Source organism: Antedon bifida, chromosome 4 (assembly GCF_963402885.1).
Source record: "Antedon bifida chromosome 4, ecAntBifi1.1, whole genome shotgun sequence".
Lineage (NCBI taxonomy): Eukaryota > Metazoa > Echinodermata > Crinoidea > Comatulida > Antedonidae > Antedon > Antedon bifida.
In genome coordinates, this window is record NC_136229.1 from 24114313 (window position 1) to 24135879 (window position 21567).

The window sequence follows — 21567 nt, forward strand, 5'->3', positions numbered from 1 at the left end:
TCCGTATTTGCTTGTTTTTAATTTTTGAATCAAACTACCAGACCACGCATTCAACGAATTAATACTGTACTTACAAGAACACCAGTGTGCTTAAATGCTTTACAATGAAGATGGGTCTTTGTCATGTATCAATACGTCTCAATTTTATATTGTGCTTCTTAGGCCTATTTGCTATGATAGGTACCACCATTGGTAAGAAAGACAGTAAGTATGAGGCATGATGCCACTGCATTCATTTCAATCTATTATATTATTATTATATTTACTATCTTAAGGCCTTCTATGTCCCTTTTTATGACGTTTATTTATTTTTTTTCTCGATAAAATACCTCTATTCACCTGTGTAAGCCCTATACTTTAGTAGGCCTATACATTTTTACCATAGCCACTCTGCAACCGTATCTGGTACGAACTGTTGGGTCGACAAATTAAAAACTATATGATGCGTGTTAAGCTGATAGTTTAAGTCGATAAACAAAAACACAAGTTGCTTTAAGGGCTTATGCTTATGACATTGGTTGTGGTCGTCGTACTTGTGTTCTCTGAACAATCGCTTCATTATAATAAGTAAGGCTTGAACTAGGTCTTACGTTAAGTTGGCCCAATTATTATTAAAACGCAAAAGTATAACGTAGAAAAACTATATGGTTTTAATTAAGGATTTTTTTTATTGATAAATTCTTTTTAGACAATGGTCGAGGTTCTACCCAGTTGGAATTAATAATTGTGATGATTCGGGATTAATATGTCCTTGAGCTTGTCATTTTTATTTAGAATAAAAGAATTTATAATACAGACTTAAAGTGTCATAAAATGTCCGTTTTGGGGCCGCCGGACAGGTGAGTCCGATACCGAACGAACGGCGTTTTTTAAACTAAGAGCTTGCATTCTGCTGCCAAGAAAATTAATAATCGGTTATTTTACTTAATACTCTGTTAATATTCGGTTCGCCAGTAGAAACATGACCAGGTTTGAATTTGTTTCAATTCGATTAAGAAGTTCAGATTCAAAACTTTGGAATTGGAGGAATCGGTTCTTGCTGTTCGTTTTGGTTCCATGATGTCATGAGATCATAATGGAATAGGTCCCGTCCATGATGACGTAACATCAGTGTAGGGATGAGCGGTGGTAGATCGCCTTTAAAGCAGTTTATCTTTAAACTGAAATTTTGTATTTGTTTGAGGGGAAATAATTACGCTAACTATAAAATGAATTATAAAATCAATTAGAAAATAAGATATTTTTTATTTATTTGGTCAAAATCTTTTGATTAATTAAATACAAGTTACAGGCACACTCAGGATACCAGGACGCTAAACATTATTTAGTATGGTCTGTGTGTTGAGTGAAATAAAAGGATTTATTTAATAAATAATAAACGCATAATAATATGGTGTGTATTCACTGGAAAAATGGCCTGTCAGAAATTGAGGAATTGTTTGTTTTAGGCACTATAATAATTATAAATCATATCAAAAAGAGAGAGAGCCAAACATTACGCACTTAATTTTAGTCACCCAGAATATTATAAAGCAAGGAAGCCCAATCACGGTGTATTAGCCTAACACTGGAAGTGATTCTTATCCGGGACCATGGTTTACTCAGGATGTGCATATTGTTTTATTCATATTTGTGGGCAACAGTACAAACTATACACAAAGACAGTACACAGTTATTGATGAGTAATGATCTGTATTAGAAAGATGATCTAGGATATCGTATAAGCGACAAAACACACGTTATTCCTTTCGCATGCAATGTATGGTTTTACTTGATGTAATAAAGCACGGGTTTATCCATGATTATTATTTCATGTGTTGTGATTACATATTTCTTGGAAGATGTCATTCCAAGAAAAACCGTTTTCTTTATTCCCTCTTCTTTATTTATTCCTTCAAGGACTTTATGAGAGACAACTATCTTCTGTTAGAATTATTACAGCTCCAGTAGCTTGATGGGTTAAGAATTTTTTTTAATTTCATTTCATTTATTTTGTCTCCATAAAAATACAATATAAAAAACGAACAACAACGGACAAAGAACAAGAAAACATCACACAAAAGGATTCCTAAAAAGCGAACTTAATCACTATCTAGTAGGTCTCCTATTGCACTGATTGTATAAAAAACATTTAGAATAAAATTTGTATGAACATTAAAAATGCATATATTTGTTAAGCAAATAGAGTCTAAACATTATTTTTAAAGGCTCCATTATTGTTATTTGTCCGAGCGAGTAAACATTAGTTCTCCCTATTTCTTATGAACTTTATTCAATCAATCATAACATTTTGTTTTAGTCATATTAATGGTAACCATAATAACGTGTAGTACAGTGATTTTTACAAAAAATATTAATTATAAGATATATGATTATTTAGGCCTACAGTGATTATTTACAATAATGATAATAATAAATATAGAATAGTGATTATTTATAAGTACAGCCAATTAACAGTGAAAAATAACACTGACTTTTAATAATACTGAGAACAAAAATTAATGAAATACAAAAGTAGAAGTTGAATAATAAAATACTGAATAAATATACAATGTTTCATTAGAGGTCAGGAAGAAGTCAAAGCGAGAGTTTGCGAGCAGCTTGGGGCCCATGGACACACACCTCAATGACGAGCGACGTAGGCGCAGCGCAAAGTGAGTTGACCAATCACAAGCGACAGTTCCGATGATCATCGTAGTGATTGGTCAAATTACTTGTGGAGCACTTAGTGGAGGTGTCCTTGTCTCCAAGTAATTTGACCAATCAAAGCGATGGATTATTCTAACTGTCGTTTGTCAATGGTCAACTGGCTTGCGTTGCATCTACGTCTTTGAGTTACGTCTGTAAAGAAAACAACGCTTAGGTTGTATTTTGATTTTTGTAGGACGAACACGTGTGTATGCATTAATATTATTTCGTAATTATATTTTTCATAGCTATTTTCAAGGTTCTAGTGAAGGATAGGGAAAACGGTACAACTAAATCTATTATAGACATGGATGGGTGTTTTAGTCGTCTACAATTTAAGGTTAAGAAGATGCCGACTGACAAAACCACATTTAATTTAAAGGTAAGCAAAGACAGTCTTATCATGTTTATTATTCACAATTAGAAAACAATTATCAATCAATAATAATCAATCGTGACATATATTGCTATTTCCACGAAACATCGATCGTCTGTCAAAAAAGTGAGTTTTGAGTAACAATCGTCCAATGTCTATAGTGTGTGTGTGTGTGTGTTTGTTGATCTATATGTGTATGTGTAGTTATATGTTTACATTTATATATATAAGTATATAATTTTCTTACATGGCTTCCCAACATACAAGTTTTCAATTGGATTTTTGTTTCCAATTGATCGATACTTTCTTGGGGTTTTTTGCCTCTTTCATTTTGTTATATAACTGAATCATCTTTTTTTTTATACATTATGATTTACTGTATTATATCTCTAAAAAAAATATTTATATATAAAATATCAGAAATTATAATGTTTTACTCAAATATGAATATGAAAGAAATAAATGTTTATTTGATTGATTGATTGATTGACTCTTCATCATTGAGTGTCTATAGACACTCATTTTCCATATTCTCCTTTTAACATTATAATGTTAAACGGTAGATGGTCAAGAGACTGGGTCCAAACAGTACTGAAACTGCTTCAGATGTTTTACTCAGATTATGATCTGAAGACATGTAATCAAACCACATTATTTCTTGTGGCTACACAAAAATAATGTGGTTTATGTGTTTATTTGGGCCTCATTTAGGCCTAGCCATACCTAGATTACATACAAAATAGTAGGCCGTATTATATGCCTATAATTGGTGGTGGTAAAACAATATGCATTGCAATTTTGAATACAGGGGTCGTGATGTATGGTGTAACGTAAGGACATAGACGCAACGCAAACCAATGGCAAGCGACAGTTCGATGATCCATCGCGTTGTGATTGGACAACTCGCTTGCGTTGCACTTACGTTATTGCGCATGCGTGCTAGTGGGAACCAAGCTTTAAACTGTCATGATATTTTTCCACTGGTCAGTTTTAATAATAGTAATGTTTTAATGGAATTATAATGTATTTTACTTATATATAGATTGAACTGATTTCAGACGGTGAACAAATAGATTTATACGAAAATAATTCATACACTTTGAAAACATATGAAAAGCATGACTTCACTTTTAATGACGGTACGGTGAAAGTTAACAACGGAACATTGGTGAGATATTACGATTGCGTCAATGTTAGTTAAGAGATATATAGTTTCGCGCGAATTTTGTAAATCAACCAGCCGAGGAATTATTAGAGAGGCTAGGCCTAAAGTAAATACTGATAAAAAAAAAGAGACACGACACGAAAAATACTTACTTTCTACATAACACCGAATAAACAACGTCATCAGGGCCTGCTTCATTCGAAGTCTATACGTTCCGACTTTATCTTATAGTATGGATTACTTTATGATTGCAATGTCTGTGGTAGGCCTAAGTCACTCACTTTCCATCCCCTCGAGAAATGTGTAGGCCTACTAAAGTAGCATTCATCCAAATGCCAACTTTATGTCAATGGCTATATACGGTACCAGATGTCTGTAATGTATAGAAGGTCACATGAACCAGTATACCATGCCTATTGATTTTCAGAAAAAATTCACCCCGATTGGTGACGTCACAAAGCTTATTCAAATTTAGAGTTATCTGTATCTCCGAAAAAGAGTGAAAACAAAAATTGAAATGCAATTAATAAACAAAACAACTCGTTTGAGCAGTTTTAATCTTTTATTCGACCGACAGTTATTATTAACATGGCCTTTTTGAATTACCAAATATTTCGCTTATTATACATTAAAACCATATTAAAAACATATTAATATATAGATAATGCCAATGTAGAGGTACAGTACAAATGGATAGAGTGTCGGGCCTCAACACCACCACGTAAATAAATTAAGGGCCCGGCCGTCGAATAACCAATAGCCACGGAAAATAGCATAGGCCTACTGTTGCATGCAACGCATATAATATATTTGAAGTACAATATAATTTTATCTTTTAGATTAAACTTACCGTTTATGGAAAGCAAGCAATAGTAACAGTAACATACAATATATCAATGTGTTTGGAAACGTCGAAAGGTCCTGCAGTTGATCTTGATGATGTTAAAGGTAGGCCTAATTGAGTAATGATGTAGGTTGTGGTGAGGATGCATGATGGTAAATAATAATGATAAATGATGATGGTGATGATGATGAAAAGTGCAGCAGAAATAATGATACGGAGAGACAAACATCAATTCTATGCTAGAAACTTCTGTATATACATAGTATAGTTTTAAATGAATAATTTAATTTAATAAGTAATAATGTTATATAATAATAATACTGTAATAATGTTAAGGCCAACTAAACTCATGCAATTGAGAATTGAAAACCTTAGCTTATTGTTAACACTGCAGTTACAGTGGTCTTACCATACCGGTACATTATATTACGGTATGCAACGTAAAGAACAGTGTGATCATCAAATACATTTTGTTGCCAGAATGAAGAGATTGTTGAAATACTGTATTATTATTTGGGTATTGTTTTGTGATGGGGAAAGCAGTGTTCTCTACCAAGGGGGTGAATCAAGGCAATCTAGCAACAGGATGCTGAGCTTGCCTTGCCAAGATAGGAACTTGTAACAGTCCTTTGATTTAGGATTGGCTGCGACAAATCCATGCTAGTTGCGGTTACAGTACGAAGTACATTATTCATCGGTTTCTGTTTAGGGGCGTGGAACTGATCGTGTCGCAGCCACACATAAAACCACTGATCTAACGAAGCTCAACATCTTGTTGTTAGATTGCCTTGGTTAAATCAACAATTTAGCACACACTCAAAAAGTGTCCCCATCACATGGGATGGATATGTGTTGAAACTATATCCTTCTCCCACCCCTCCCTCCTTTAACTTGGTGACCATGAAATCGGGGTGTCTAATAGTAATCAACTGACTCGCCGGTTAATAAAGTATGTTGATAATGATGCTAATGGTGGTCGGTGGTGATAATGATTCATAATGCACCATATGAAATCATGATTAATGATAATAATGGTGACGAATAACTGACCACGATGATGAAGATGACGACAACAAAGTGGATCAAAAAACGATAGGCCTATATTGATTTACGTAATTGATATTATCACAAGAAAATTCGCGTTTGTATTTAATATTACTACTACCTCGGTGTACTTGTTAACATTTAACAATTTTTTTTCCTATTCAGAGAACAGAAATCATTTGTTTATGTTAATTCTTTTACTGGGATTTATTTTGGCGCTTCTCGTGTCTATAAAGTATCACAACCAGTAAGTAAACAGTCTTTTTGTCTTTCAGTTAAAACTATCGATCTACATATTGTACATCCGATTCTCGGTTCTGTATACATTTCTCCAGTATTATTATAGAAATATTTGGTCATACTAAAACATCACGTAGGCATACAATAATGTATCTTCTAGTACGGTATCTACCCTAACCATAACCTTACATGATACAGGCACCATATGTGATATGCTGTATTACCAAATATTCATATGATGCCTACTGAGCAAAAATAGTATGTAGTATGTGGGATACACTATACTGGGAATCGGTGGTACGTTTACGTTATACATGCATAAATAAAAATAAAGGCAGTAGGCCTATAATAAGTATAGAAGTATATACCGAGATTCATAGATGAATTCTAAAAATAAATTATTCAACCAATACACCCATTGTTTACATAAAACTTAAGTTATTGGCGCCAATTATTTTACAGAGCTCTTAAATTTTTTTTAAAGTACAGTATTTTATTTTTCCTCAGGATATTGACAAAGTACAGAGACATATTAAACAACTACGGTTAGTATAATACAATATTATTAATGTAATACAGGAATCGTACCACGCCTTTTTAAAGACGCATTGACATAAATTGTCCTTGACACCGATCTCAGCTCTTTTTAAACATTATTTCATAATCATATTCACACAAATGATGAATTATTCATGTGTGTTCAGTGAAGCATGACGACACGGATTTCCTCCAATGTAAAACCACTATTGGGATATGGGATTTGTGGTAGGGCTATATGGTTTTACTGTATTATAACTCTAGACAACAAACACAATGCTTTCATTCGGCTTTTTAAAATAGAATGTAGGCCTCAAGTTCGATTCTTGATGGCTTTTCTTTCAGTCCCTTAGGAAGTTCGAGTCTTTTAGGGTGTTGGCCTAGCATTCAGTCTCTATCAGCTAGGTCTGATTCTTGTTTGGGGTGTTGGTCTATTATGCAGTCTCAGATCTGAGTCTTATTATTAGAAAATAAATTATTTTATTTCATAGTAATTTAGTAATGTCTAGTTGTATTGTCTAAATCCTGTTCAGTGGTTACAGTTTCTTTTCCTATTCCTCCGTATGCGTACGTCTATTCTTCCTTAGCCCCACCCACTCGTACTTACAAGTACTTGACCCCGGCTTCTAATAATCCCGTAACAGACAGGTATTATCTCTGTCACGTAATCCATGACAGAACATTATGAATTTGTGTACTGATAAGTTGAAATAAAAGCCAACACCCTGGTAATAAATAAGTTGCAAGATGCGACATAAAATAATTGGCGTTGTTGTTGAAGCTATCACAACTAGTTTATGAAGAACGCGCAGAAATATTCAAGCTGTCGTGCTAACTGTAAACCTTTAGTGCCTCTCTTATTTTGTAGGCCTACGTTATACTTATAACTACGTGATCATTTATGGGAGTTTCTATTTATTTCAGACGGCGTCAGACGAACTCGAAGGGTACCGGTAAATCACGAAACGATCACACCAACTCCTCACACAATTACGGTAAACGCACAGCCTGCAGATGTAAAATACCCGAGTATAGTGAGAAATACACTCTCAAGCAACGACTATGCGGAATTACGCATGTCTGATACGTACGCCATACCCGATATATACGTCAGCCGTCCATCTATATGCTCATTCCATTCATTTGACGACAACACGGACGACGGTAGCAGGAGTACGTATCGACAGTCGAGACACTACAGTATGTCTGCGCTCGATAACGCTGAATTTCTCGGGCAATCGCGAGGAAATAATAACATTACTACTACTCGATCTATGAAAACGTTGCCAGTTACAACACAACAGGACTTATATATGAGTATGGACGGCGGACATTTTGTTAAAAACAACCACTATGATCGTCCTTCTTCAAGTCAGTCATCATTAGAGAACACTTTAACAGTGCAGCCTGTGAAAGACCAAGATGACTATATGCATATGTTCTCGCCCGAAGACAATTACTCAAATATTAGGAAAAAACCCGGAGAAAGTTTCAGAAAAACAAAATATATTCGAAAATATAATAAGAAGACACAAGACGGTAAATCATAAATATTTGACATTCCACGACAAACTTTGTGTTTCATAACAATTTTTGATCATTTAAAAATAGTGGTTCTCTGTGATTGGGGTGAAGGGGTGGGTGGCGCATTCTTTTAAATCATCGCCTGTGATTGGTAAAAAGATAAATATTTTGACACACACGGCGTTTCATACCTTTAATACTTGAGCTGAACAATATGGGAAAAACATAAATATATATTAATAGAAAATAATTTCACATCCGGGGCCCATAATCTGAATTATTTAAGAACAATAACAGAAGAAACAATAATTATTTTAGCAGTATAGGGCCTAATATTGTACAATTTATTTATTCCTTTGGTAATGGCAAGAATAAAAATAAGAACAGACAATTAATGTATCTTGAGTTATTGTTATATCTAAAATATTAGTTGCAACGCTTGAATTATAATGGTCAACGGTTATATACTTGTCTAAGCATGTAACGTATAAACTAGACTAGGTTAGACGGTTATACACTAGTCTAGGCATGTAACGTAGGCTATACACTAGATTAGGTTGTTAAACGGTTATAAACTAGTCTAGGCATATAACGTATTAACTAGACAAGGTTAAACGGTAAACTAGTTGAGGCATATAACGTATAAACTAGACTTTAAACGGTTATAAACTAGTCTAGGCATATAATAACATATAACTTCTAGAAAAGGTTAAACGGTTATAAACTAATCTAGGCATATAACGCATGAACTAAACAGTATGTTAAACGGTTATAAACTAATCTAGGCATATATCGTATAAACTAGACTTGGTTAAACGGTTATAAACTAGTCTATGCATATAACGTATAGACTAGCGTGGACTAGGTTAAACGGTTATACACTAGTCTATGCATATAACGTATAAACTAGACTTATTAAACGGTTAGCTTATAAACTACAAGGTTTACGAGGGTTATAAATTAGTCTAGATGAACATAAACATAAACTAAAAATAAAATGTCAAGCTACTGCTATTAATTCGAGAGTAGATAATTGCGTAAGGTGTATGATTAAGGGCGAAATTTAGCCCAACAGCAGGAGTCAGTTAAAAACACAGTACAGAAAATTGAAATCCGAGAATGATGGGCTTATTTCCTTAAAAATTAGTTTCTCAAAAAAACATGCTCTTAATTTCTCCACTTCAAATGTGTTTTTCCTTGGTAGGATACCAATAACAATTTTATCGGTCGTCGTCAAGGGTCATATCTCATTATTTTCTAACAATTCCGACTGACTTAAGTATTTTTAAGAGTTTAAATATCATACAGTAGTAGAAATACGAATCGAATTAACGTTTACTATAACATACAAAATAACCCTTTAATGCTTATAATGTTATTCTTTTTATATCCTTTTTGAAAATTCATTTTCCGACAAAAGAGTAGTAGGTCTTGCTATGTTTGCTTTAGCAAGCTTTATTCCGAAACTACCGTGTCAATGTCAACGGAAGTTATAACTATTTTAAATGCTGAAAATTACCTGAAAAACTAGCAACCGTTTTCAAGGAAACATGTAATGTTGAAAATAAAGTGGTATTATTAAAGTATAAACAAGCAAATTGTTTACACACAAACTACAATTTTATAGTTGCACACACCTTTTATTGAGGAAAACTAATTTTTAAGAGATATAGCCACTTACAAGGTATCACCTAAATTGTACAGTGTCAATTACATTAAACTTATTAATATGAGCTAACGGTACGGTCTGAATGGGCCTTATGTGACGTTGTGCGCGCGTTGCGCATTCTTAAGCTGAGTCTACACTATCAAAGTTTATGTGACAAAAAATGTGATGTGTCCATATATGGACATGATGATGTCATATCACTACCATATTTGGGCATATCACTACCATATTTGGGAACATCAAATTTGTTGTCGGATAGTGTAGACTGAGCTTTACGTCATTGTTTGTGCCACAATAAAAAGTACAATGACGCAATAGTCTAGTTTCTATGAAGTAACGGTAACATAAATTACACATTACTTTTGAACAACCCGCAAACTTCGTTTCATTCATGAATAAAAATTCATTTTAATTATTATTTTAATAACAATTGTATCACTGTTTTAACTAACTTGCGTGATAAAAACTGTTTTAAGCGGTTGTGGTTGCAATACGGCTACCCATATTCGTGCAATTTACCTGCTGTCATAACACAAGACATTACCTAATGGGCGAGTCATAAAATGTACTAACAATTAAGCTTGATTCATACAGAACGCAACGCAAGGACGTAAGGGTAACACATTTGACCAATCACAAGCGATGGATTATTCGAACTGTCACTTTTCATTGGTCATTGCGCTTACGTCGGTGCGTTGCGTCCTAGTGGGAACCAAGCTTCAATTTGTATCTATTACAAGGTGCTTTACAATGTAATCAACTAAACCAACTCAACTAAAACATTTTCAACAACAATACGAGTAAAGTAAACATAGCACCTGCCTCAATAATGGAGGTATTTTAATATACCCTCCTTCCTTGGCTTTATGTACAAATTCACACTTATTCAAATAATAATCACACACGCTATATCAAGTCGGCAATATACAAATCACCTTACAAACCATCAAAAAGCCGCCTTAAGCTCTATCTACACTATCAAACTTTACGAGACAAAAAATGCGCTGTGCTCAAATATGGTAGTGATATGACGTCATCGTGTCAAACACATTTTTTTGCACATAAAAATTGATAGTCTAAACAGAGCTTTACACTGTTTATTAATACAGTACATACAGCATAACCTTACATGATTCAGTAATTTCACAGTCCTAAATTCAATTTATAATTTATTATTTTTTTAACTTGAACTAGTTGTTCTGGTGAAAAAATAATGCAAAATAATTGAACAAGTCTTAAATGTTAAGCTTTAAACATATTATATCAAAAGCACAATGTAATATTATCAAGCTCTGTCTACACTATTAAACTTTATGTGACAAAAAAATGTGATGTGGATATATGGACATGATGATGTCATATCACTACCATATTTAGCGTGTCACTACCATATTTGGGCACATCACGCTTTTTTTTGTCAAATTAGTTTGATTATGTAGACAGAGCTGTAATATCTTATCTTAATAGCAGACATATTATAGGGTCCATAGTATTATTAGTATCTTGCTAATAATACCATATATCTATAAAGGTCCATTGTTGATACTAGTATATTCGTGGCTAGACTATATACAAAACAAAACGGTATACTAATCTGTACTGTACTTAATAAATATTATTTCAAGCAATGAAATTAATGCCATTATGATAAGAAACGTTATATCGATAGGACTTCTAAATCTGTCTTGTTTTCTGTTTTAATTGAATATTAACAACAGCAACACTATTATTATTATTGTTTTCTTGTTTGTTGTGGTTTTAAAATAAAAAGGTAAAACAAAATTACACAATTAGATGTTGAATGCTATCAGTATCACGATGGCATTACACAAACCAACTGTTTATGTGTGCTGCTTACAAAAGATGAAAAAAAGTAACAAAAAGTTACACAAGTTCATTGAACCCTCTGCTATATTGGACTAATCCACCAACCACATACCCTCATGTGACCACACTTAACGTACCACTGTGTTTAGGGAATTAATCCATTATTGCATAGGGATGATAAAGACACTGTTTTATATCGTAGCTCTCCCTTGAAAGAACACATGCTATTGTTAGTTTATCCATGTAAGCTAGGCACGAAATAGATTCCATGTGCTTGGTGTATGTATTATTAAATATTAAACATACACATTATTTTATTCTCAAATTCTCCCAAATACAACCACTTTATAATGGAAATAAGCTCCATGATGGAATGGATGACACATTATTTTTTGCACTATTTTAGTATTAATATTAATTTACAGAATACACCACATTTAAAATATGAAATTAAAACTGAGTTTCCTTGTACTTTAATGCTTTACATCGTCCTTCGGAAATCTTTTGTGGTTTTATTTATTATTTTATCTATAAATTACAAAGATGTCCTGAAATTTGAACACAGGAAATTCAAATATTATTCTAAAAAAGGGAATTCTGTACATACTGTATTACATGCTGAACACTCAAACAATATCACTGAAGTGCTAACACAAATTCTATTTGAATTCGTTGGAACATCAAAGTTAAAACAATCCATGTTTTTGTTCCAATGGACTTCAATAGATTTTAGCTACTGCCATAGAGATACTATTAAACTGCTACTAGAGGGTCAACTAACTAGTCAACAGCAAAGTGATACAAACAGGGCTGTGATTGTGTTAGAGTTGACATTCTAGATATCATAAGTCGTCTATGGCTATCGCTTAAGATTGTTTCCCACTAGGACGATGCAAGGATGTAAGCGAATCAGAAGTAGTTTGGATCATTCAAACTGTAGTCTTGTGATTCACTTGCATTGCATCTACGTTGCATTGCGTCCAAGTGGGAATTAGTTACATCATATCCAATATTCTATAATATAATATTTTACATTATATATGTTACAAAAATGAATTTACTAAATCCAATCCTATTGTAGTATGTTATCAAATAAGCGAATTGGTTTTATATTATTACCGAAACTCACAAATAATAAGTCCAGATATTAATTTAGTGTAAACTCTAGTGACACTCTATTTTATTATTAAATAAGTGTACTACTCAAGCAAAAACACAATGCTACACACAAATACGCCATTCCAAAAGTGTTAGGAACCCCAGTGAATCTTACAAAATAATGTATGGCCCGACCGAAAAATCAAACATAAATTGTTGAAGTTGATTTAAATTTAAAATTGTGCAAAGACAGAATTACTCTAGTTTAATGTGCATTTAAATATTTTTTTTTATCAAGATTAATTTTTTGTCAAGATAAATTGAATTTCTTGTTTTTTTGGCATATGTACAGTATTTTCTTCTGTAAAACACAATTTTCAATGTGTACTACTGTATTTGTAAATGACGGAAATGTTGATGAATGTGAAATAAGTCCATCCATAATTGAGTCCAAATTTGGGGGTTGCCAGTTAACCAAGGACATCAAGTTGTGTAACCTATACACACATTAGTCATGATAATAAAAATGATTCACCATTTTGAGGTGCACTCAGATTATGTAATATTACATCGTGACCACATAACATTTTGTATGAAAGCTTTTAAAAAAACAAATTAATAAAATTTAACATCACCCAATCAGCGGTTTGTACTTAGATTATTACATCACTAATGTACTAACTAGTATGTTGTGGTTTCAATTTCCAGGGAAGTGGTGTGTGGCAGTAAAGTACAGTCAACTTGTTTGAATGGATAGTCTGCTCTCATTACAGGATATAAAACAGAATGTGGTTGACCGGTCACGATACATTTGAGTGGCGTGTAATGTGATGACAAATAAACAGGACATGTTTAGTTTGGGTGTATTTGGTGCGAAAAACACTTGAAATGGCATAAATACAATTTAAATAGTTAATATTGATGTGCATTGCTATTATGAAATCTTTAGACAATTCTTTATATACACAGATACACGATAGAATCCGTCAAAAGGTATAGTGAAGATTTTAGAGAATATTGAGATAAAGGAGAGGGGTGGATTTTCAAAGCTCATTTTCAAATAATCCACCACATGACTAGTGGCATACAAATCCAGTTCTTTCTCTAATATACCCTCCCTCACCTCATGTATATCCTCCATGACCCTCATATACGTCCTCCCTGACCCCCCATTTACCCTCCCTGACCCCCATATACACCCTCCCCGACCCCCCATATACCCTCTCTGACCCCCATATACACACACCCTCCCATATACACCCTCACATATCCCATATACCCATTCTTCATCCCATATTCCCCCTCCCCTACCCAATACATCCCTTTCTTCACCATACCTCCTGAATACACCGCCAAGAAGCCACACTTGTTTCTGCTTACAATCATCCAGCTGGGGTATACACATGTTCAGTTAACTGAAGGCTGATAGTTATTTTCCCAGTTGACCATAAACGTAGGCCATTTGGTTCTCAGACAAGATTCTACTGGTGATGCATCAGTAAGGCCTTGTATATCTTGAGGATCAGGCACTTCAGCTACACCTTCTATATATTTCACCTAATTACAAATATTCAGAGAGAATAAGATTTGGAATGTTGACAGTAGATAGGTGTCTGGTTTGCTGGGTTTGTAGGTGGGGTGCTATTTTATATCTATGTGTTTTTGTATATATTATATGTCTTTGAATTTATTATGAATGCATTTATTTATATGTTGTTGTATTTATTATGTATGTATTTATACGTTTTTGTATTTATTATGAATGTATGTATGTATTTATATGTTTTTGTATTTATTATGTATGTATTTATATGTTTTTGTATTATATTATGTATGTATTTATATGTTTTTGTATTATATTATGTATGTATTTATATGTTTTTGTATTTATTATGTATGTATTTATATGTTTTTGTATTTATTATGTATGTATTTATATGTTTTTGTATTTATTACGTATGTAGGTACAGTATTTATATGTTTTTGTATTTATTATGTATGTATTTATATGCTTTGTATTATATTATGTATGTATTTTATATGTTTTTGTATTTATTATGTATGTATTTATATGTTTTTGTATTCATTATGTATGTATTTATATGCTTTGTATTATATTATGTATGTATTTATATGTTTTTGTATTTATTATGTATGTATTTATATGCTTTGTATTATATTATGTATGTATTTATATGTTTTTGTATGTATTTATATGCTTTGTATTATATTATGTATGTATTTATATGTTTTTGTATTTATTATGTATGTATTTATATGCTTTGTATTATATTATGTATGTATTTATATGTTTTTGTATGTATTTATATGCTTTGTATTATATTATGTATGTATTTATATGTTTTTGTATTTATTATGTATGTATTTATATGCTTTGTATTATATTATGTATGTATTTATATGTTTTTGTATTTATTATGTATGTATTTATATGTGTATACAGAACAAAACATAGTGTTAGCCTCAACAGATTCTTACCTTAGAGTCGGGACATGATCGTATAAGGCCATTATAATGGAAAACAGGAAAGTTTAATGGAATTAATCTATCAGGCTGTAAGATAAAAATAAATAGTTTTTGATTTGTGTATATTTTTAGGTACCACACCTAAGACAAGTTCCAGACTAAGTTCAACAGATCAGGTAAATTGTATCTTGACAGCAGCAACCAAATTTAAGCAGCAACACAATTGCAGAAACGACATAATTGTCGTGAGTCATAACATCCAATCTTCGCACCGGAAGTACAAAATAAGTGGTGCTGTTGTATTTCAAAAGCAATAGTATAACAAAAATATTTTCCAAACACGAAAGATTTGTTTTTTTCGTAAACGAAAAAAGTACTATTGAACGATTATTCACTAGTGCATACTATTGCATGCCACTTGACCCACAATCGTCCAATCAAATAACAGGAATTTATTTAGTTGTTATATAATATAGTATAATTAAGCATCAACTTACTTCATCTGGAAAGAATTCATTCATAAAACTACTGAGAAGAATTATACCAAAATCATCTGGATCTAACTTCTGTTTGATGATATCAACACTACAAGAAGAATCAAAGTATTTTAGAAAACAATTAGTTGTCTTAGGTTTCCTACTAATAGGTCACAATTAGTTTGACAGTATGAAGTTGTCTTGTGAATAGATTTCAGAATCCGACGGCACTCAAACCAGGAATTAGTGAGCCTTCTTTTTGGGACAGTAGATGAAGGAGACAGTAAGTTAACAAACCCTAAAGGCCAATTTACACAGACGAGTGGTAACGGTAATACAAATATACAATCTCTGTTATTTCTTATGGCCATTTACACACAACACGGATCGAACGGGTGGTTTCCAGATAGATACAGATTCTACGTGGGACAAGCTTCACGGTTTTCCGCTTAACGTTACCGCTTGTCTGTGTAAATTGGCCTTAATGGTTGTGTAACATGGACGGAATACGCATTCCACTTATCATTGTTGGTTAAATTACCGTCAACCATCTGAAAACGAAAGCTTGATAATGCTAGGCAAGAACCATTCACTTTACTAAACCAATAGTTTAGTAAAGTCTGCAAAATGCCAGAAAAAAATAAAGAATCATGTCAAAAATATTCTACTGCAGTAACTATATTTTTAAACTGAAATAACAACTGTTGACGATAGTTGGTTTAAAAGTGTATGAAGCAATCAGTGCAGTAAACTGTGTGTATGATTAGTCAACAAAAAGCTTGCTGAATAATTGCATAAACATGTAAGAATGTAGTTACTGCATCAACTGCAGTAGAATATCTTGACATGGCCACTGCTTGAGTGCACTTACTATTCAGGAATGGCCACAAGTTGTAAGACCTGAAGGACATCTTGCAGGAGGATCTTCTGTATGAAACCACTATCTTGCGTATCGTATTGACAAAACACACGTCTAGCGCGTCCCCACTTGGATTCTGGTGCTACTAATGACATCTCCTAAAAGATTAAAGATTTTTTATCAAGTAGACAGTGGCGTAATGCTGAGGCCTGAGACTCCTATTTTAGGAACTTTAAGTGGCCCAGTTTTTAGCCTTTCGACCTATTTTAATGCCTGTTTTTTCTTCTGGGTACTGAGCTACTACCCTTGAGCTCAGAGCTTTAGCCAGTGAGCGCTCATAGCCGTTACGCCACTACAAAGACATACCCTAAACAATGCTTATAGACACAGTACAGTGGTAGTAATTGTAGTAGTAGTTAGCAATGTTACAAAGTATATTATTTTTACTTGGCAAAATAGAATTTTGCCAAGTATGGCACTTGCTTTGTTTGTTAGCACGATAGCACCTACAATTTTTAAGTTATCATTCTGAATTGTTTGATGTAAATAGATATATACCTATATATACAGTTTATTAATAACTTCACAAAAAAAGACAATTTGAAATTTCAACTACAACATGCACCCTCTGTGTTTCTGAGTGCTTTCATTTTATTTGTTACCCACCCATCAGAACTTCATAAATTGAAAACAGGTCATCTCTCTTGAGAGATAATCAATTTGACAGGCTAGCATCACTAAAGCTCTGTCTACACTATCAAACTAGTTTGACAAAAAAAGTGTGATGTGCCTAAATATGGTAGTGATATGCCCAACTATGGTAGTGATATGACATCATCATGTCTATATATGGGCACATCACATGTTTTGTCACATAAAGTTTGATAGTGTAAACTATGCTTAACATACCTTTGTAAAGAACACAGTGAGGTGTGTTTCACTTCCCAGAACCCATATAGGATGAGTGGGATTCTTGAGACACCAACCAACTTCACAATAACGAAAATGTTCCAACATTGTTAGAAATCCTGAGCTAGGCTGCACAGTGATTCCTCGCATTTCTAAACAATAAATAAGAAGAATCACTATTATTTCCACCTAATTTATTATAAATGCCATATTGTTGATATGTGACTTGAGATAATATTATTAAAAAGTTATGTTTGAAGAAACCTAAATAATCTTGGGACCACTCCATTTTATTAATAATGAATGGGACTTCTATAGCGTATTGTGCAAAGCCTCAATGCGCTTAACAAAATTTAATCTTAATTTAGGAGGGGGATAAATCAAGTCTTTACATTGCATGAATTAAATACTTTACTCCGTTGCAACCAGACAATAACAAATATGTATTTAATCTGGTGTGAATATGGTACGAAAAAAATGCCTTATAACTTACTCAATCCATCTACTTCCTTTTCGTTATCAAAGACATGTGACACAGCGTTGCCAGTCAGCATGAGGTTTACAAGACTCTGACTACCATGGCCATAAGTACCATCTACCAATGGTTCACTTGCATCCTCCATCTCATTCTTAACATTAGCAAGCCCCTATACCAACAGTAAATTCAATGTGTACAATTATTCAATGTATGAGATATTTAGCACTCCATATTACTGATACATTATTTTGGATTTCTATGATCACATTTGAAATCTCCATTGATTTACCTCACTTAAGCAAAGTGAAACTAAATCCCTAGCTATATAAACATTTTTCTACTGCAGTAACTACATTTTTTACTGCAATATTAATAACATATGATTTTAGTTTGTTAAAAGGTAGAATTTCATAAGACTTCAACAATCACAGAAATAAACAATGTGTGTGATTTACCAATAATAATAATAATAATTTCATAAACAGGTTAAAAAGAACATGCAATTTCTAAAGGAAGAAAGTCAGACTAAACTTTACATTTTAGGAACTGTGTACTGCAAACTTGATTAGTTTGTAAACTAACCTTTGTCATCAGAAGTGAATAGAGAAAGAGTACAACACCATATTGGTCTGTAAAAAAATCATATGATGCTTGCAGGGCTTGGTGAAGTTCCTCTGCTGTAGTGCATGACATAACCCTACAATAACAACAGACAGATTGATTAAACATTAAATCACATTATGTTATAATGCTACGATATACTAAATTTAGAATGCAGAAATAAAAGCATATACATTCTTTTCAGAGATTAATAATCAGAAATATTTTAATATACACATTAAAAGAAAAGGAGGTTGCATATAGTGTAGTGTAAAATGTCACGTGACAATACAAATGAATGGATTCATGTGACTAAGGACATTAACAAAATTGAAGTATTGCAACTCAGTTTATTGTGAAGCTGATCATTATGGATCCTAAGAAAAATACTTTTTACACTCTTCATAAAAATAGTAGATAATAGATAGTACTACTACTGCACAGCCTATGTTTAAGAGATTAAAACTTACCTTAAAGTTTTGTGAAATCTGGCGTGGTCAGACTGATCTTCTTCTTGCTGCTGTACCATGTCAGCTATTACAGGCTGCTTATCAGATTCAAGGACCAGTCTGAATGGAGGCTTAGATACACAGTGAAAAACCTCTTCCATTGATGTCAACAACACCTCCTTTGCTTGATTACCTACATTAGGAATATGAATAATTTAAGGAGATTTTATTTTGATGTGCATAACTACTAAATCTTAATTTTATCTGATTTTTCCATTAATCAAAATAAAAACAGTTTTTTCCAGGGTCGTCAAACCAGACAACTACTTACAAATACGTTTATTCATCAAATCATAATGTGTAAAAAATGATAATGTACAATGTTTAGAAATAAAAATGATTGATTTTGTGGAGATTGCCATGGGGAGATTGTCTTAAGTGAAAGAAGGGAAAGGGAGAGACTGTGATATTTAAAGAAAAACATTTTTTTGTTAAAGTTGCTTTGTTTTAATGAACCAATATTTATAATAAAAGTTTTATTTGTATTCTCCTAACCACCCCCTTCATAATTGCTTATGAGACTAATTTAATGCTCATTCAATGGGCAGTATATGATTTTCCAATAACAACACAGCGCCACTTGTGTGAATGTATCATATCATAATTAGCATTAGCAACATTTTTCTTTATATTTTCTGTTTATTTATACGTGATCTTACTTTCTATGGACCAGAGATTCCCAAATAAAAGATTGAATGAATGAATTACCTTCAAGTTGTCTCCAAATATCACCAGTGCAAATTAAGTTCTTTAAGATGTAGGCTTGTAAAGGTGCAAGTACAGCACAGGGTCCACCTTCATGCTGAAGCAAAGCTGATGGTTCATAGGGACTAAAGACAAACCCTGCAAAACATTATCCATATATTAGTAGTTATAACTTATATAAGTTAATAAAGAATTGACAATTAAACTGTAAATTGGATACCTTGCAAATTAGAGCAATTTCTGAATACTGAAAAAATGTGGATCTGTGATAATTCATGGACTATAAATAATAATAAACTGTGTTTATAAAGTTAATAAATACATGCAACATACTATGTTGATGTAAGAATAGTTGACAGACTATATGCTTATGATAATCTACAGCATATTGATGAGATCCGGGGTCTCAGGCCTCTGGAAACCTAAATAAACATATCCTCTAGGAAAATGGTGAGAAGATTGGTGAGTACAACATAAATGAAATAAGATGGAACAAAGGTGAATGAAAAAAAAAGTAGTAGCGGCAGGCATCATCAATATAGCATTGCGACAGTCCTAAAAAACCTACACCTTACAATCTACCTGTAGGCCTATTAGTATTACAGTCAAGTCTCCCAATACTGGACACTCTGAAAAACGGAAACTTTCCCCATACCAGACTTTTCTTGTTCCAAATTCCTTTTTACCATTAAAAACACAATCAAAATACCATTACCAGACTTTCCAGAAAACTAGACATATTTGCCCAGCCCAAAGGTGTCCGGTATTGGGAGAGTCGACTGTAGTTATATACCTTCCTCAATGTATCGTGATCGTCATAAGCACAGACAGTTGTGAATATGCTACGATAAGCATATTCACTTTGTCTTTTCGTAATAAATAAGATTCTAAATATTGACATGCACTAGGTGTAGGCCTATAATTATATACATCTTAAATTAAAGCTTTAGGCTGCACCTTGTACTATAGATATTGAAAACAGACAGTGTACTGTTTAGGCTACTACATCAATTAATTTAAATCTTGCTTGTGGAAATTGTTTTTATTTATTTAAAATCTGTGAACAAAATTAAATAAATTATGAAAAGATATGTATGAAACATTTTGATGTCTATATTATCAAAATTTCGTAGAAAAAATACATTAGCCTATATAAACTATTTATGGAATTTCCCATTTTCATGCTAGGCCTAGCCTATGCCAGGTGCTATGCTATGAATTTCCAACCCGGCTAAGATGTGTGACCTGAAACGAAAACAAGGAGACATTCTGGCCTGGCAATTTTTACGGGAAAAATAAAGCCGACTTTACCTTGACACCAGCGTTTAAATACTTCATCGGTAAGTGCATTTCCCCAAACCAACATTCTCAATTCTCCCAGTTCATCGATGGGTACTTCTGCTTCATCTTGGCTGCTTGTAGAAGCCATTTTATGGCCTGAATTATTCAAATTTTTAACATCGATACTTTATTGCAGCACAAACGACGCCATCTTTTTTCTCACCTACTTGTGAAAAATGTAGAGGGCGCAA

General features: G+C 33.0%; 2 protein-coding genes across 2 annotated transcripts; one reads left to right on the forward strand and one right to left on the reverse strand.

Moving 5' to 3' along the window:
- Positions 1–68: 68 nt before the first annotated feature.
- Positions 69–8810, forward strand: LOC144839681 (uncharacterized). Its single transcript, XM_078695135.1, has 7 exons — positions 69–204; positions 2937–3070; positions 4107–4232; positions 5069–5177; positions 6283–6364; positions 6865–6902; positions 7819–8810. The coding sequence occupies exons 1-7, from the start codon at positions 105–107 to the stop codon at positions 8442–8444; spliced, it is 1215 nt and encodes a 404-aa protein (XP_078551261.1). The 5' UTR covers positions 69–104; the 3' UTR covers positions 8445–8810.
- Positions 8811–14314: 5504 nt separating this feature from the next.
- Positions 14315–21529, reverse strand: LOC144840030 (ubiquitin carboxyl-terminal hydrolase MINDY-3-like). Its single transcript, XM_078695658.1, has 10 exons — positions 21347–21529; positions 20039–20173; positions 19292–19463; positions 18804–18918; positions 18237–18390; positions 17744–17895; positions 16847–16992; positions 15997–16084; positions 15512–15586; positions 14315–14569 (listed from the first exon to the last, which is right to left on the reverse strand). Exons 1-10 carry the CDS (start codon positions 21462–21464, stop codon positions 14420–14422), a joined length of 1305 nt encoding a protein of 434 aa, XP_078551784.1. The 5' UTR covers positions 21465–21529; the 3' UTR covers positions 14315–14419.
- Between the last annotated feature and the right edge of the window lie 38 nt (positions 21530–21567).

Excerpts from the sequence above, each read along its gene's own strand:
- LOC144839681 (XM_078695135.1), top strand. The coding sequence starts at position 105 with ATGAAGATGGGTCTTTGTCATGTATCAATACGTCTCAATTTTATATTG. Across the intron at positions 5,178-6,282 it reads TGATCTTGATGATGTTAAAG|AGAACAGAAATCATTTGTTT; the intron begins GTAGGCCTAATT and ends TTTCCTATTCAG. Across the intron at positions 6,365-6,864 it reads TCTATAAAGTATCACAACCA|GATATTGACAAAGTACAGAG; the intron begins GTAAGTAAACAG and ends ATTTTTCCTCAG.
- LOC144840030 (XM_078695658.1), bottom strand. The coding sequence starts at position 21,464 with ATGGCTTCTACAAGCAGCCAAGATGAAGCAGAAGTACCCATCGATGAA. Across the intron at positions 20,174-21,346 it reads ATTTAAACGCTGGTGTCAAG|GGTTTGTCTTTAGTCCCTAT; the intron begins GTAAAGTCGGCT and ends AATGTTTTGCAG. Across the intron at positions 18,919-19,291 it reads AGATTTCACAAAACTTTAAG|GGTTATGTCATGCACTACAG; the intron begins GTAAGTTTTAAT and ends TTGTTATTGTAG.